The sequence below is a fragment of the Oncorhynchus mykiss genome, chromosome 5 (genome assembly GCF_013265735.2).
Source record: "Oncorhynchus mykiss isolate Arlee chromosome 5, USDA_OmykA_1.1, whole genome shotgun sequence".
NCBI classification, from domain to species: domain Eukaryota; kingdom Metazoa; phylum Chordata; class Actinopteri; order Salmoniformes; family Salmonidae; genus Oncorhynchus; species Oncorhynchus mykiss.
Genome location: NC_048569.1, coordinates 14,270,689 through 14,289,376, shown reverse-complemented (window position 1 = coordinate 14,289,376; position 18,688 = coordinate 14,270,689). Strand labels below are relative to the sequence as shown.

The following is an 18,688-nucleotide window of genomic DNA, read 5'->3' as shown; positions in this document are numbered from 1 at the left end:
ACCAGTGTTATAAAAGCATTACATGGTCGCTGCCCATATCATTGTATAATGCAGAAAATACACAAGAGTTCAGGGGCCTTGCTTTAAGTTAACAAAGTTAACCATTTTCACTGTAGTGTCCAAAACGTCTTTCAAGCTGTCAGGCATTCCCTTGACAGCAAGAGCCTCTCGGTGGATGCTGCAGTGTACCCAAGTGGAGTCGGGAGAAACTGCGTTACCACTCCACTAAGTCTCCCTGTCATGACTTTTATGCCATCTTGACCACCAAAGTCCATTTGATGTCACAAAGCTGTCCAGTACTTTAAAAATATCCTCTCATGTTGCCCTGGTTTCCAGTAGTTTGCAGAAGAGGATGTCTTCCTTAATTGACCCCCAATAAACGTAACAGACATATACCAGGATCTGTGTCAGGCACGCCACATCAGTTGACTCATCCAGTTGTAATGCATATAACTCACTGGCTTGTTGGCGAAGCAGTAATTGTTTCAAAACATCTCCTGCCATGTCACTGATGCGCCGTGAAACAGTGTTGTTGATGAAGTCATTGTCTGTATAGTTTTTTGGGCCTTTTCCCCAAACATTGCCCCAGACATATCCGTGGCAGCAGGAAGAATTAAGTCCTCCACAATAGCATGGGACTTGCCTGTCCTAGCCACTCGGTAGCTCACCATATAAGACACTTCTAGGCCTTCTTATTAATGGTATCTGTTGCTTTTGTACATGTCTTACTACTGAAAAGACGTCTTTATTTTTCAAATGATCATGTTTCGCTTCTAAATGTCTGCGCAAGAGTGAAAGTTTCCCGCGAGAGAGTAACAGTTAATGTGATTGGATGTTAATTATTTGACTAGGCTACCTGTATTTGACATTGTGTTGTTATTTCGCTGAACACTAGATGGTTTTATTACATTTTTGGCAGTGAAACGAGGCTACTCAGGCGAGAAAAAAACCTCACCCAAATGTATAGCCCTGTTGGAAAATATTAATGGACTGTTTAAAAATTTGAAGATATTTTTTGTATTTTTTTTTCTTCTAAAATACTATTATTAATATTATTAATTTTTTATGTGAATCACATTTTTATTTGGCGTACCCCAGTTTGGGAATACCTGGTGTAGATCAACCAAAGAAGAATAACCTTACTTGTAGGTGAGGTCAGTCTTGTCCCAGCGCCCCCCAAAGACAACGAAGCGCTTCCGCCGCTGCTTTCCTCCAAAGGTGCCCCCCTTCGTCATGTGGTAGTCCGAGATGCCACTTTGCTTCTGAGTAGGATAGTCTGGAACACCACAGCGAGGCCGATTCCAGATTGACTCTGTGCCATTCCATGACAACACAGTCTCTGGATAGACACCTCCCGACAGGTGCAATTGTTCCTTCAGAGTGTCCTGAGTATGATCAAATCTTGTCGTCTTCTTCAGGCCATATGGGTGAGTCTTCTGAGGCCATCCCTGTGAAAAGAGGTATGTGCAACTAAGTACCAATCAAAGAATGTAAATTAAGCTATTGTTTTGACAAAATCACATACATCTAGGCTACAAAGAAAATGACAAACTAAATCAAATGGAAAATGGAATGAATGTTTTTAGATAGCTGCATGGCAAGACATGGTCATCACAGTAAATTGCAGCATGGCACATTACTGTAACGTTCTAATAGAGAACCTCAGGAGGAGCTGGGCTTCCGGGACCCAGATAAATCTCCAAGGCATTATTAGTCAATTTCCTCCAGAGAATTTAGAGGGAATTGGTCTGTCAATTGAATGGGTGGAGAGATGATTGGGTGGAGGACAGGGAGGGGTCGGAGGAAGGGGGACGGCTGAACCCTCTCACCACTTTATCCTTGCTCTATCTTTGGCTTCGCTTTATTACAGTTTACTTGTTTCCTAAAAAGCAGCTGTGAAGGCTTGGAAACTTTTCCTTCTCTGGCTTTTTTCTATGGGGGAGGGGATGACAGTTGTAGAGGTGAAATAGGGTGAATTGTAGTTTCTTTCTTGTTTTAACGGTCTTAAAAATGCTTCCGCGTCCGACAGCCCAAGGGTACCCTTTAAAAGCTGTAATTTGTGAACAAGCTATTTTTAAATGGCCATTAAAAGTCTAACATGAGAGGCTTTGATGCAGTGGTGCATTTTCACAAAGGCTTGAAAGACTTGGATGTTGTGATCAGGGACTAGTACACACTACCTTCCTTGCTAAAACTCATATTTCCAAACCTTGCAGATGGACATTAAGAGAGGAATCCCATTTATGTCTATCAGTTGTACGATCTAACATAATAAGTAACCAGGTACACTTCTGTTTTTCAGCCTTTGAATGAGGAAGCCTTCCCTCCTATCTCCAAGTTATTCTGTAAATTCTGTAACCATTCAATTTTATGTCATGTCTATCTTTTTTTTTTTAATTGATCACAGTGGCACTGACCTTGACGTATGGATGAAACCCCAATTTGGTTAGGCAGCCGATAGTGGGCGCTAGATTTATGCTATCGTCTAGGATTTATGTGCCCAACTGGTAATACACTCGTGTCCCATGTAGGCTGGTTCGTACATAACGCACCCACCGTTCAGGCTGCAAAGGCATCATTTCCCTCCTTATCGAGCTTTAATGGTGTGCAGTTGGGGGGGAAATGAGGAAATAAAATACAGTTTTCCACCACAGGATGTTGCACACTGTATTCAGCCAAGGGATTTAAGCAATTGATCTTATGTCATCGTGATGACTATAAACATTTATACTAACATTCCCAATCGGAGGTAAAAAAGGATGTGTCATTTATGGGGTGAAAATGCTAACTTGTGTAAGGTAGTAACACAAACGGTCTACATTAAGGAAATTTGCTCAATATAAAATAATTGAATATGTGTCACGACTCCTACCGAAGGTGGCTCCTCTTCCTGTTCGTGCGGCGCTCGGCGGTCATCGTCACCAGTCTACTAGCTGCCACTGATCCCTTTTCCCTTTTCTGTTGGTTTTGTCTTATTGGTTACACCTGTTTCTTGTTTAGGTTTTTAGTTGGGCTATTTAAGCCGGTAAGGCCCGCCTGCTCTTTGTGCGGGCTTATTTTTCCACTGTGTTTATGTGTGGTAGTGTGTTTCGTTTTGGGTTTTTCTCCAGACTAGTTAGGTACTGTTTTTGGCCAATCGTGGATGTGCGCCTGGTATTTGGAGTGTACGATTTTCCCTGTGCTGAAATAAAAGCACTATTCCGTACCTTCTGCCTCCTGCACCTGACTCCGCTCCCACTACGCCTGAGTGCGTCACAATATGGCTAAATAATTCAACATGTTCATTTGAGATAATAGTTTGTGAGTGGGCAACATATACGATTGCAATGACATATATTTCTCACTCATTTAACCATTTAGAGACTAAAAATAAGCTCTCAAACACAATTTAACCAGGCGCTGTAGACTAGAGCATCCATAGTATCAGTGCAGCAGCCTGAACATCTGACTCCTACTCTAATATCAAAGTGCAGATACTGTGTTGAAGAATGCTGCAAGAGAAAGCAGCATCAAAAATATTCAAGGGCAGGTGTTCACTTTTCATCCAATATTTTAAAGATAAACAACATAATACCTATTTAATAGACCACCTACATATCTTTTGCTTTGACACTCAACGTGACAAGACAGTTAGTTCAGATCTTTTGGGGTTCAGCTGATGCAATGAACCGTAGCCAAAAAAGTCTCTATGCAGAACGCAGGTTGACGTTTATTGTCACGAGTCTTGTCCTGGTGGCAGAACTGAGTGATTTCCCCTTCGATAGGCCAGGTGTAAAGTCAAAATTGACTATATTGTAAAAATGTATGAAAACAAAAATGTGCTTTTTGGTCTTAATTTGAGGTTCGGGTTAGGAATTAGGGTTAGCAGTGTGTTTAAGGTTAGGTTTAAAATCATATTTTATGATATTGTGGCTGTGCCAGCAAGTGACAACTCTGCAGAGCTGCCTCCAGAACAAGATTCATGATGAAAAAATGCTAACTACGGTGAGAACAACCACTTACCAGCAGAGCCAAAATAGCATCTTTGTGAGACTTGGCCAAATCTAATAAGAAGAAAACAACCCTCCAGCATGTTGTCAGCTATTCAGTGTGCTCATAACAACCACACGCAGATGAATTAATTACTCATAACTCAGGACCATCAAGAGCTTTGAAATATTTTTGGTCCAATGGGAGTTACAAGTTCCATGCTTATTAGAAACAGGTGACATTGGACCAGATGTCATCCTTATGTGAGGGATGCATGGGTTTGATTTTCTTAGTTGGGTGTGAGTTTCAAAGAAAGGCCCAATATATCATTGTTCAGATTGGCAGACAATAGGCTACATTTACAGGCCTCAACTGACTAAGACAATAGAGAACATAGTACTTGTGCAAGAGAGAAAGCCAAACTCCAGGTCTGCCCCATAAAACTGATGACTGCCCCATTCTGTGTGAAGCATTGTATGCCGCTGAGACCGCTGGCAGATTTACACCAGATGTATTTATCACCTGATAGCAATGTTTTGGTCTGTGATAGCCTGAGATATGATAACTTTTTGGAGACATCACCCAACTATAGCCTATTGACTTCTATCCTTACTTTACTTTCCTTCACTTAACATTAAGAATACCACATTTGTAGCCAAGTCCCAACTTTGAACCACAGCCGAAAAGGCTTTTACTGTGACCAACCAATAGGTCCCAACCCTCCATTTGGAAAACACTGCCGTAATTTATTCTGAACCTCTAATGAAATATATTTCACATATTCAGGGAGATTCAGGGACACCGCATCATACTGCACACAGATTGGTTGATGAAATCAGCTGAACTGGCTTCAACAGTAGTCCAATAGAACTGACTAAGTGACTGGTTTTAGTCAAGCATGTGGCGGTGGATGTTGGGTTGCATTTCAACAACGGGCTTAAAGATCCAGTGAGGTCGAACAACACAGAACCGCAGTCTGTCAGATGGAAACTAGGGGAAAACCCAGTAAAAGAGAGCTGACATGTCCCTACAGGACAGTTCTGGATAGCTGTGTCTTGCTCACCTTGGCAAACCCCAGCTAACGGTGAAACATGACAACAAAATGTGCCCGCCTACAGACCATGGCTCTGGGGGGTAATCTCCCTGGTGGCGTCTGTTGCTATAAAAGGGGCTTTTGTCTATGTCATTCATTCACTAAAAACCTTACCCAGCCCCAATGCCTCCCTCATACCCTGAACACACAGCTGTAGTGAGGGGAACAGGTGTTAGAAAATTCCCTCTCACCCTGATCATAGACAACATCTGGATGTCTGTCTGGTGTACAACAAAGGAGTTTGTCATGAATGTGACTTATGATGCTGTTACCATACCAATCTGAAAACAATTGGTCTTCAACTGAAACTAGAGCCCGACCGATAGTTTTTTGGGGTCCGATACATATTGTGATTTCATGGGGGACAAACTTTACCGATACCGATATATCTGCTGATATCCCGTTATACAACAAAAAACAAAAAAAACGTTATGTTGATTTCTTACATTGAGACAATAATGACATATCATGAGAATGGTTGCAAGTGTTCAGATCAGCATGAGATTCCCTTTTTTCCAGCTATCGCTGGAATTATCGGATGATATATCGGTCGGGCTCCAATTGAAATTTAAAGATTGCTTTACTGTAGATTAGAACCAAGGCGTGAAAGTAAGGCGGTACGGTCTGGTACGGCGTCCCGACAAAATAAATCATGGGGGTACGCCGTACCAGTCAGAGGCATGAAAAATGTGCAAATGGACATGAAAACGGGTGGTATAGCCTACGATCCAAAATGCAACGTGGTTTCGAGAAAAACAGACATTTTCCAAGGCAGCGATGAGTGGCCGACACTGAGAACCGCGAGGACAGCAGTGGACACATAAATGCTAACCTAATGACAATCGCCAATGCCATGACACGTTTTGGTGTTTTGAGTAACAGTCTCTTACCATTCACCACTGTTTGGAGGCTGGTAATATGTTGTGAGTGGATGAACGTAGGCATGTAGCCTAGTAATGGAGCCATTTGACGTGATTGTCTGACAATCAGATGAAACATCATGACTGGTTGTGTTTATGCCACAATACATTTTAAAAGTGAAATGACAAATCTTTACGACTAGGCCCACAGAGATGCTATTGAATTAATAGCGATTATATATGTAATTCTATGATTAGGTCCATAAAAATGTTTGGCGCAGCGTGTGCACATTTAGGAGGTTGGGTACCGGGAAAACATGTATTCTACTTTCACCCCTGATTAGAAGGTAGCCTTTCTTTCTTAGAAGAAAGTGTAGGGGAAAACAGCTTCATCCAACCAAGACGATTAGGTACTCAGACTTTTCAATGCACCCTTTGTGACATCCATCTAAATCCACAACTGAAACAGGAAAAAGGTGCAACATTTACTTTCCTCCTACATACTGAGCACATACTGCACACAGTATATATACAGTGCCTTCGGAAAGTATTCAGACCCCTTGACTTTTTCCACATGTTGTTACATTACAGCCTTATTCTAAAATGGATTAAAAATAAAAATAAATCCTCAGCAATCTACACAAAATACCCCATAATGACAACGTGGAAACAGGTTTTTAGAAAATTGTGCTAATTTATTAAAATAAAAAAATAACTTATTTACATAAAAACTCAGACCCTTTGCTATGTGACTTGAAATTGAGCTCAGGTGCATCCTGTTTCCATTGATCATACTTGAGATGTTTCTACAACTTGATTGGAGTCCACCTGTGGTAAATTCAATTGATTGGACATGATTTGTAAAGGCACACACCTGTCTATACAATGTCCCACAGTTGACAGTGCATGTCAGAGAAAAAAACAACCTACATGGTCAAAGGAATTGTCTGTAGAGCTCCGAGACAGGATCGTGGCGAGGCACAGATATGGGGAAGGGTACCAAAAAAATGTCTGCAGCATTGAAGGTCCCCAAGAACACCGTGGCCTCCATCATTCTTAAATGGAATAAGTTTGGAACCACCAAGACTCTTCCCAGAGCTGGCCGCCCAGCCAAACTGAGCAATCAGGGGAGAAGGGTCTTTGTTAGGGAGGTGACCAAGAACCCGAAGGTCACTCTGACAGAGCTCTAGAGTTCCTCTGTGGAGATGGGAGAACCTTTCAGAAGGACAACCATCTCTGCAGCACTCCACCAATCAGGTCTTTATGGTAGAGTGGCCAGAAGGAAGCCACTCCTCGATAAAAGGCACATGACAGCCCGATTTGAGTTTGCCAAAAGGCACCTAAATACTCTCAAACCACGAGAAACAAGATCCTCTGGTCTGATGAAACCAATATTGATCTCCGTGGCCTGAATGCTAAGCGGCATGTTTCGAGGAAACCTGGCACCATCCCCACGGTGAGGCATGGTGGTGGCATCATGCTGTGGGAGTGTTTTTCAGCACCATGGACTGGGAGACAAGTCAGGATCGAGGGAAAGATGAACGGAGCAAAGAGAGTTCCTTGATGAATACCTGTCTCCAGAGCACTTAGGACCTCAGACTTGGGCGTAGGTTCACCTTCCAACAGGACAACGACCCTAATCACACAACCAAGACATTTCAGGAATGGCTTCGGGACAAGTCTCTGAATGTCCTTGAGTGGCCCAGCCAGAGCCCGGACTTGACCCCGATCAAATATCTCTGGAGAGACATAAAAAATAGCTGTGCAGCAACGCTCCCCATCCAACCTGACAGAGCTTGAGAGGATCTGCAAAGAAGAATGGGAGAAACTCTCCAAATACCAGTGTGACAAGCTTATAGCGTCATACCCAAGAAGACTCGAGACTGTAATCGCTGCCAAAGATGCTTCAACAAAGTACTGAGTAAATGGTCTGAATACTTATGTAAATGTAATATTTCAGTTTTTAAATAAATTTGCTACATTTCTAAAAACCTGTTTTTGCTTTGTCATTATGTATAATTGTGTGTAGTAGATTGATGAGGGAACATTTTTATACATTTTAGATTAAGGCTGTAACATAACAAAATGTGGAAAAAGTCAAGGAGTCTGAATACTTTTCCGAATGCACTGTATGAGCACTATCCCCACTAACTCAGACACCCTTTGGTAGATAACAAGTAGGCCATAAAGATAAAGAATGTGCACGCTGGAGGAAATCCATCGAGGATAAATATTTATACACAACGAGCCCCAGAGACCTGCATTCTGCACGCCTTGAGAGGTTGTACACACAAACTAAGTGATTACACTGAGTGAAGAAATGGTTTAGCAGGAAGAGGATGAGGATGTAATATGATGGGAAATGAGAGAAAGAAAGAGGCATTGACAGTGGTGTATCTAAGTTGTTAGTTAGAGAAGAATGAATTGGTTGCAACACCAAAGACCACTGCTAAGGAAAATTATTTTGATGGCAGGTCTCGCTTGGGGTGAAGAGATTCCTCAAATCGTCAAATCAATGTTAGACATTGGGTTCTGGCTCACTAGTCTGTGTGTCTCAAAGGAAACAATGAAAGAATTCAATACAAAAAGGTTTCAAAACTAATTCTGTAGTGTAGATTAATCTCATGAGTGAACGTTCCAACAACTTCAGGGAATATTTTAAGAGCTCTCTGGTGAACTCACAGTTCTGTCTATGTTGCCACACTACGTCAGACTACTCCAACAGACCCATTTTGGAACCTTGACTTAAGTACTTATCCTGCTTTCAATGGCTTGAATTGTAAACTACATGTAAGTATCTCACGAAGTCTCTCAAGCTTTACGGTTCAGTCTCTGAAAAATGATGGGATACGAATGTAGACTTGCTAAGTTCCAGTATAGCACCTCTTGAGCTTAAATTACAGTATCTACACAAGCATCTACATGTTCAGATACCACTAGATAATTCTCAGTAGCATTTCTTTCAAAGCGGAGCTGCCAGCGTTGCTTTCAACCATACTTCTTTCTCAATTGACAGGTTTTTAAGGAGCGTCGGCATGCTCCCCTTTAGTCATATGTCTGTGACTGCCCTCTGACCATTAATCTATGCTTTGCCATGGTAACCTTTGTCTGTTTATCATTCAGTCGAAATCAGCAAAGTTATTTGAAAAGAAAGTACCCACTCTGTTTGTAGACTATAACATACACTACATGACCAAAAGTTTGTGGACACCTGTTTGTCGAACATTTCATTCCAAAATCATGGGCATTAATATGGAGTTGGTCCCCCCTTTGCTGCTATAACAGCTTCCACTCTTCTGGGAAGGCTTCCACAAGATGTTGGAACATTGCTGAGTGAACGAGCTTCCATTCAGTCACAAGAGCATTAGTGAGGTCGGGCCCCGATGTTGGGCGATTAGGACTGGCTCGCAGTCGGCTTTCCAATTCATCCCAAAGGTGTTCAATGGGGTTGAGGTCAGGGCTCTGTACAGGCCAGTCATGTTCTTTTACACTGATCTCAACAAACCATTTCTGTATGCTGAAACAGGATAGGGCCTTTCCCAAACTGTTGCCACAAAGTTGGAAGCACAGAATCGTCTAGAATGTCATTGTATGCTGTAGTGTTAAGATTTACCTTCACTGGAACGAAGAGGCCTAGCCCAACCATGAAAAACAGCCCCAGACCATTATTCCTCCTCCACCAAACTTTACAGTTGCCACTATGCATTCGAGCGGGTAGCGTTCTCCTGGCATCCGCCAAACCCAGATTTGTCCGTCGGACTGCCAGATGGTGAAGCAATTCATCACTCCAGAGAACCCGTTTCCACTGCTCCAGAGTCCAGGGGTGGCGAGATTTACACCACTCCAGCCGACTCTTGGCAATGCGCATGGTGATCTTAGGCTTGTGTGAGGCTGCTCGGCCATGGAAACACATTTCATGAAGCTCCCAACAAACAATTCTGGTTCTAGGGCCTCCCGAGTGGCACAGTGTTCTAAGGCATTGCATCACAGTGCTTGAGGTTTCACTACTGACCTGGGTTTGATCCCAGGCTGTATCACAACCAGCTGTGACCGGGAGTTAGTGCACAAATGGCCCAGTGTCATCTGGGGGGGGGGCTTTACTTGGCTCATCGCACTCTGGCGGGACAGGTGCCTGCAGGTTGACTTTGGTCATCACTTGAACAGTGTTTCCTCCAGCACATTGGTGTGGGTGGGCATAAAGAACCGGGTCACGTTTTGGAGGACGCGTGGCTCAACCTTCACCTCTCCTGAGCCCATTGGGGAGTTGCAGCAATAAGACAAGATCAAAAAGGGAGTAAAATATTAAAATATACTCAGTTCCAATCAAAAGTTCAGACACCTACTCATTCAATGTTTTTTCTTTATCTTCACCATTTTCTACATTGTAGAATAATAGTGAAGACATTAAAACTATGAAATAACACATATGGAATCATGTAGTAACCAAAAAATAGTTAAACAAATCAAAATATATTTATATTTTAGATACTTCAAGGTAGCCACCCTTTGCCTTGATGACAGCTTTGCCCACTCTTGGCATTTTCTCAACTAGCTTCACCTGGAATAGTTTTACAACAGTCTTGAAGGAGTTCCCACATACGCTGAGCACTTGTTGGCTGCTTTTCCTTCACTCTGTGGTCCAACTATTCCCAAAACATCTCAATTTGGTTGAGGTCGGGTGATTGTAGAGGCCAGGTCATCTGATGCAGCACTCCATCACTCTCCTTCTTGATCAAATGGCCCTTACACAGCCTGTGTTGGGTCATTGTCCTGTTGAAAAACAAATGATAGTCCCACTAAGCTAAAACCAGATGGGATGGCGTATCGCTGCGGAATGCTGTAGTAGCCATGCTGGTTAAGTGTGTCTTGAGTTCTAAATAAATCACTGACAGTGTCACCAGCAAAGCAACCCCACACCATCACACCTCCTCCTCCCTGCTTCACGGTGGGAACCACACATGCAGAGATTATCCGTTCACCTAGTCTACATCTCACAAAGACACGGCGGGGTTGGAACCAAAAATCCCAAATTTGGACTCATCAGACCAAAGGACAGATTTCCACCAATCTAATGTCCATTGCTCATGTTTCTTGGCCCAAGCAAGTCCAAGCAAGTCTCTTCTTCTTATTGGTGTCATTTAGTAGTGGTTTTTCTATGGAGATTGCATGGCTGTGTGCTTGATTTTATACACCTGTCAGCAACTGGTGTGGCTTACATAGCCAAATCCACTAGGGCTGTCCACATACTTTTGTATTTATAGTGTATGTGCATGGTATGCAAGGAAAATATTTGCATAAAAACAACTTAACTGTATCCCTACCGACTATACTATTGACAGTCACTTTGATTCCAACCAACTGCACTCTCAGATGCTTTTGGGGGTGCCTTTTCTGGCAGCACAAAGGGAAGTTGTGATTGAGAAGAACGCACAATGGAAGACCCAACGGAGGTGAACCGGCTCTCTCAGCGCAGCAACTATCTTGTTCTTTCCCTTTTCCCTGTGTCAGCAGACATAGGGGTTTGTTATCCTGCACCAGATGCCAGATGACTTGCCTCAGCCTGCATAATCTCCCTCTCTCGTGCTTTGTCAACAGCAGGGAACAAATTGACTGCATGCACCACTGACACACACTATCTAGGGCGGCAGGTAGCCTAGTGGTTAGAGCATTAGGCAAGTAACCAAAAGGTCACTCGTTTGAATACCTGAGCTGTCAATGTGAAGAATTTGCTGATGTGTCCTTGAGCAAGTCACTTAAACCTAATTTTCTCCAGTGGCACGGTACTACTATGGCTGATCCTGTAAAACAACACATTTCACGGCACCTATCCGGTGTATGGATACTTTTACTTCAGTTCGGACCCTAGTACATAAGTATTTTTCACCTGAATGGTCTGAAGCATTCCAAACCACTCCCACACCCTTTCAATATAAACAAATCCAAGTCCTTATGTTAGCTCTCTCTCAGCAAAGAGCAACTTGATGCTGTCGCCAACTGTGCAGAGCCCAGCGCCAATCTGAAATGTGTATCCAAGAGGCAAGCGTTGTGTGTAGGGTTTCTCCTTTGTCATGTCTGTCCACCAATTGGAAAGATTGAGGACTGTCAATGTCTTACAAATCATAGAGAATGTAGGTTGCATCCTAAGTATTCATACAATTGTCACGTATACTCCCTCTCAGGCCTCTAGGTAATCAAGCTGCTGATTATCCCACGCACTTGCGTCTCATGACACTCACCTGGACTCCATCACCTCCTTGATTATCTTCCCTATATCTGTCACTCCCCTTGGTTCTTTCCTCAGGTGTTATTGACTCTGTTTTCATGTCGGGGCATTGGTTGTGTTTCGTGTTCATTGTTTCTTTTATTTCTTACAACACTCACTCCCTGAACTTGCGTCCCGACTCTCAGTGCACTCGTTACAACAATGGCATACAAGCTCTGTCAACATTTCACTCTGGTCACCTTCAGCCTCCCCCACAGACATAGGCACACACACCTTTTAGAGAAACTACACGTTCTCCTGAATATCTAAATCTAGCGGTAATGGGGTGGCAATTAGGCTAACAGTTAAGAGCGTTGGCCAGTAATTAAAAAGTCACTGGTTTGAATCCCTGAACCGACAAGGTGAACAATCTATGTGCCCTTGAGCAAGGCACTTAATCTGATCCTAATTGCTCCTGTAAATTGCTCTGGATAAAAGCATATGCTAAATAACTGAAATGTAAATGAAACCTAAGTTGAAACCCATGTTTCAAGAGAGCATGGGCTTAACATATTAGGCTATTTCAACACCAGTTGATTGACATGCAGCCAATAATAAAAAATAGTACAAACCACTGATCATGCATACAGTGCCTTCAGAAAGTATTCACACCCCTTGACTTTTTCCACATTTTGTTGTGATAAGCCTACATTTAAAATGTATTAAATGTAGATGTTTTTTGTCACTGGCCTACACACAATATCCCATAATGTAAAAGTTGAATGATGTTTTTCAAACATTGGAAAAATGTATTAAAAATGAAAAGCCGAAATGTCTTGAGCCAGGGCACGAGTGGTGCAGATGTCTAAGGCACTGCATCTCAGTGCTAGAGGTGTCATTACAGACCCTAGTTCAATCCTGTGCAGTATCACAACCAGACGTGATTGGGACTTCCATAGGGCAGCGCACAATTGGCCCAGCGTCGTTAATGTTTGGCCGTCATTGTAAATAAGAATTCGTTCTATACTGACTTGCCTAGTTAAATAAAGATTTTTTTAAATGTAAAAGTCTTCCACCCCTTTGTTATGGCAAGCCAAAATAAGTTCACAAGTCACATAATAAGTTACATGGACTCTGTGTGCAATAATAGTGTTTAACATGATTTTTGAATGACTGCCTCATCTATGTAGCCCATACATACAATTATCTGTAAGGTCCCTCAGTTGAGCAGTGAATTTCCAACAAAGATTCAATTACAAAGACCAGGGAGGTATTCCAATGCCTCACAAAGAAGGACACGTATTGGTAGATGGGTAAAAAAAAAAAAAAAAAAAACAGACATTGAATATCACTTTGAGCATGGTGAAGTTATTAATTACACTTTGGATGGTGTATAAAGGTGTCTTTCCTAACTCTGTTGCCGGAGAGGAAGGAAACCGCTCGGGATTTCACCAATGGTGACTTTATGTAACGTGTGCGCTGGGAGTCGGGAAGCAAGTTCAGGGAGTGAGTGTTTTAATAAATAAACGTAACATAATACAGAACAAGAAAACACAAACAACGCACAGACATAACAATGACGCCTGGGCAAGGAACCAAAGGGAGTGACATATAGGGCAGGTAATCAAGGCGGTGATGGAGTCCAGGTGAGTGTCATAATGTGCTGATTCACGTAACGATGGTGACAGGTGTGCGCCATAACGAGCAGCCTGGTGACCTAGAGGCCAAAGAGGGAGCACACGTGACACTTTAAAACAGTTACATAGTTTAATGGCTGTGATAGGAGAAAACTGAGGATGGATCAACAACATGGTAGTTACTCAACAATACTAACCTAATTGACAAAGTGAAAAGAAGGAAGCCTGTATAGAATAAAAATATTCCAAAACATGCATCCTGTTTGCAGCAAGGCATTAAAGTAATACTGGAAAAAAACGTGGCAAAGCAATTCCCTTTTTGTCCTGAATACAAAGTGTTATGTTTGGGGCAAATCCATTACAACACATTACTGAGTACCACTCTCCATATTTTCAAGCATAGTGGTGGCTGCATCATGTTATGGGTATGCTTGTTATCGTTCAGGACTGGGAGTTTTTCAGGATACATTTTTTTTTTACAGAATGCAGCTAAGCACAGGCAAAATCCTAGAGGAAAAGCTAGTTTAGTCTGCTTTCCACCAGACACTGGAAGATTAAATCAACTTTCAGCAGGACTATAACCTGAAACACAAGGCCAAGACAGTGAATGTTCCTGATTGGCCAAGTTACAGTTTGACTTAAATCTACTTCAAAACTTATGGCAAGCAGTGGCGACCCGTCATTTGAGCCCCACACTTTTAGTTAAATATTTTTAATGCAAAATCAAAAATGGGGGGTGGGGGCTTCCCTGTTTTGCTTGTTATTTTAGCATTAATATGTGTCACATATCAGTTTGCAAACAATGTAAAAAATAAAATAAAAAACGTTATTGAGTTGATAAAGCCGCATACAAACATGGTCTCTTGTTTGCTTTCTTGAGTAAGGCAGCTAGCTCAGTGATTTAGCTCACTCTAGCTCAGTGATTTCTGTGGTGGTGGGGCTAGCCAGCAGACAATACAGAGTGTTGCCCCTGTTTGGCTCAGCTTTCTGTTATGATTGGCTCAGTTTTCTGTCACTCATAGAACAGTACTCATTCCCAATTCTAAGGTTAGAGCTCGAAAAATGTTGCCCCTTGGGTTCTGCCATAGTTATATTAGAAGTGCCCATCCAAGAAGGCTCAAGGTCATTGGCCACAGAATGACATCAAATCACGTTATATGTACAGTAGCTTTGATTGGACTGATCATGTCAATATCATACTTTCAACATCTTAGCTAGCAAGCTAGCAGTCCTCACCATGAATCAAGTCGACAATCAAATCTTTTTCATATGAAGAGAAATTAGAGATAAAACGTATTGGTGCTAATCGGCCATTAGACATAAACATTACACAACAAGTTGGAAATCTCAAATCCTACAATGAGTGGTTTGGGAAGGAATCAGTGGCTAACTGTGAGTTCACGACAACTGGGAACTCGGGAAAACGAGCTAAGACTGAGAAAAGTCACTCAACGGGTCACTCAACTCAGAATTGTAAATCCGGCATCTTTCTCTTTGATTACAAAATGTTCCCATTTTCCCGCCTCGCAACTTTCCTGTTCAAGCACATCACAACAACGTGAGTCCAACAATGGATATGCTGCTTCATAAATTATGTAGGATGCCAGATAGTATTACTTTCTTAACTACAGTATACACATATAAGTGTATGTTGTGTAGTAAACTGTTAATAGCCCATGTGCCTCACCCTAATAAGTTGGTCTATTTTCACCAACGCGGTATTGTAAACACATCGTTCGTGGCCGGTGTATGCTTGTTTGCCTATAAATTGTTTTAGAGAAATGTAATCATCGAATATTCTAAGATATTTTATTGTCTGTTTATGTGTAAGAACGACCCATGTTCTGAATTATGTCGCTGTACGTTTAAAAAGTGCTAAACAAATAGTTATATCGACTAACTATTACGTCCGTCGTCTCTCGCTCATTAAGGTCATAATCGAAATTACGGATTCCCTCTTATCCGCTTGTCGTCCCCTTATACCATAGCTTGTACATCTCAATTGTCATTAGAAACCACATTAAGCAAGTCAGCCATATCAGCTATGTTTTTTTAAAGTCAGTAAATGAGGCTGAATGAACTGTAGCAGTGGTAAGGTGTTGGGACTGCTGTTGGGACAGCTTTATGTAGGCCCTAACAGTTTGTGGGCACCGTTTGTCACCGTTATAGTGCAACTGGTGTTATTGTTTAGTGTTGTGTTATGGCTTTGCTGGCATCCATCACAATTTTTTTGGTTTACCCCACGACAATTTACACGCTAAAATCTCCACTGATGGCAATACCTGTAAATGGTTGCCTAGCAATGATCAACAACCAATTTAACAGAGTTTAAATAATTTTGAAAATAATAATGCACAAATATTGCACAATCCAGATGTGGAAAGCTCTTAGAAACGTAAAAACTCACAGCTGTAATCGCTGCCAAAGGTGCTTCTACAAAGTATTGACTCAGGGGTGTGAATACTTGTGTCAATTAGATATTTCTGTATTTCATTCTCAATAAATGTGCAAACATTTCTAAAACATGTTTTCACTTTTTCATTTCGAACTCAGGCTGTAACACTACAAAATGTGGAACAAGTCAAGGGGTATGAATACTTTCTGCTGGCACTCTACCTGTAAATTGTTGCGGAACAAAGTTACTGATTTAGAACAAACACTCTTCCACAAGTAAACGGCGCTCATTGTGTGCATATACATAATTTCAACGTCTAGTTTTGATTTACATTATGAAGTTAAAAGTTTGGTCAAAAAATGACCTTTTGCAAATCCAAATAAGTTTTCCACATCAACGTCATCACATAGCATTTTTGTTGTTGAAATTACATGGAAACAACGTTGATTCAACCATTTTTTCCCCCAGTGGGTAGGCTACTCTCTTTCTTCTGATCTCTCTCTCTCGCTTTCTCTCTCAAAAGGATAACACACGCACACACACACACAGTGAGTCTGGACCCACATACTCCATAACTTCGACTCATAAAACGCTCTTGCTCTGTAAAATGTCAAATAATTCCACATCATCTGCATTTATATCGTCACTCACCGCCGCGGCTTTGTACCTGTTGCTGGCTCTCCACTCCGGTACTGGCAGAGAATGAATGCAGAGCAAGAGGTGCAACGCAAAGATGCTACAGAAAAACCAAAGAGACGGCATCATCTTTTGATTCGGAGCGGACTCGCAGTTTGACCGCGCTTGAGCACACCTTGGGTATAGAGAGGGCGGAGGATGTGAGCGGGATGAAGTGGAGTCAGTGAATGACGGAGATGTGTCTCATAGGGGGATTTTATACTCGCTTATTTCTTTGTTCTCTTTCTTCAAATTACACTTTTTTATGGGCCTCAGTGGCAAGCCAAGTACACAGGCGCTCACGTGATTTAACCCGTTTCCCGCTGCATCAATGCCCATGTGCAAGAAGCCTTGCCTTGTAAATCCCTTTCACAACTCTGACCTGACAGATCCTAGTGTTAGGGGTATAGGCATAAACTCAGCTAATGTGGTCTTTAGGCGCAGAGTAAATCATTAGGGGTTGATAGGTTGGTCACATATGTAATTCATAACATGTTTATTAATCTTCATTTATAGGCAACTTTGATTGAGATTTATTTTAATAACTCAAGATGGTTACATGCAAAGTTACTTTTTCTGTTTTTGTGGTTGTGTAACAGTATAACTTTAGACCGTCCCCTCGCCCATACCCGCACTGCTAACTAAGCTAGCCGTTTCACATCCGTTACAGTAGCCTATGAAGTATTTTGTAACAAGATTCATGTTGATGCAGACTATCTTTGCCCAACCATGGGTGCAGGTATTGACACTTTTCAGGAAACTTTAGTGGAACTGGAAACATTAGTGAATGGTTCAATAAGGGTTATCCACAAATCTGCCCAGAGGTCAGATCTGCCCTTGAACAAAATGTACCCCCAAAAAACACCAAATAGCATTCCACTGAACCATCCATCAAGATTTCCACCAAGGTATTGTGGCATTTATGGGTTTCCCGATCTGAGGTAGACCTTTACTAGCTCAAATAACAAACGGACAGAGAGGGAAATACAGTTAATGCCAACAGGTGTTTTAATGTTACACTGTAAAGGGGAGGTGCACAAAGCAACAAACCCAGCCTGAACTAGCTAGCCATAAATCACAGTACAGCGGGAGGTATCTCCCCTGAGAGATAATCACAAGAGAGAGATAGTTATATCCCCACAAACCTATTTTGAACACCCCCCCCCCCCACACACACACACACACTCTTCTATTACCATGACAACCCCATAAACTATTTTCATGACTGATGCTGCCAGCTTGCACACCCTGCCCGCTGAGGATCACTACAGTATCATGAAAAGTTTCTATAACATTTTTAAAGGAACCAGCATCAAGTTTTTCAGTGACAGTCAGACTTATGTCAATCCAATCTGCCCCATTATACCATGAGGTTTAGCGTTACAATCGAGAATTTGGTGTTAACCCCCTATAAATCAAATTATATCAATTTCCCTCTTCAGAACCCCAGCCAAATCACTAATCAAACGCTGTTTCTTTGTATATCATTTTAACAAAGGATCTTGTGTAATTATGCAGCATGCGTCTGGATGCAGACTTAAAGTGTAGGGGGTGAGGGGGACCAAATTTACAACTCGCGGCAAGCCAAGATACAAACTTCTAATTGATCTCATATTGCTCTTGGCAGTGGATATCACTAAACTGTTCAAGACGATGTTCAAATCCAATAGAATCCTTGTGCTGAGAGGATATCTTTACTGGAAACAAAGGCTAATTGAAACTGAACTGTATTGTAACTGCCACATTCCCTCTGTGCTGTAAGAAAGAGGCTAAATACAGTCCTCCTAACGTCCCCAGGGGCCCAAGCCCTGTCCAATGGAGGTGAGCTAGCAAGCAAAACCCCTGGGGAACAATAAG

At 42.0% G+C, this 18,688-nt stretch overlaps 1 protein-coding gene across 1 annotated transcript in view; it reads right to left on the bottom strand.

The window, feature by feature from the left end:
* mmp11b (matrix metallopeptidase 11b) overlaps positions 1 to 17,072 on the bottom strand; it is a 36,415-nt gene extending 19,343 nt beyond the window's left edge. Inside the window, exons 1-2 of the mRNA XM_021601785.2 lie at positions 16,808 to 17,072; positions 1,144 to 1,448 (exon numbers count right to left, since the gene is read on the bottom strand). Coding sequence (XP_021457460.1) covers positions 1,144 to 1,448; positions 16,808 to 16,921 — 419 coding nt within the window. The 5' untranslated portion in view covers positions 16,922 to 17,072. The remainder of the gene's footprint in view (positions 1 to 1,143; positions 1,449 to 16,807) is intronic.
* Positions 17,073 to 18,688: the final 1,616 nt, after the last annotated feature.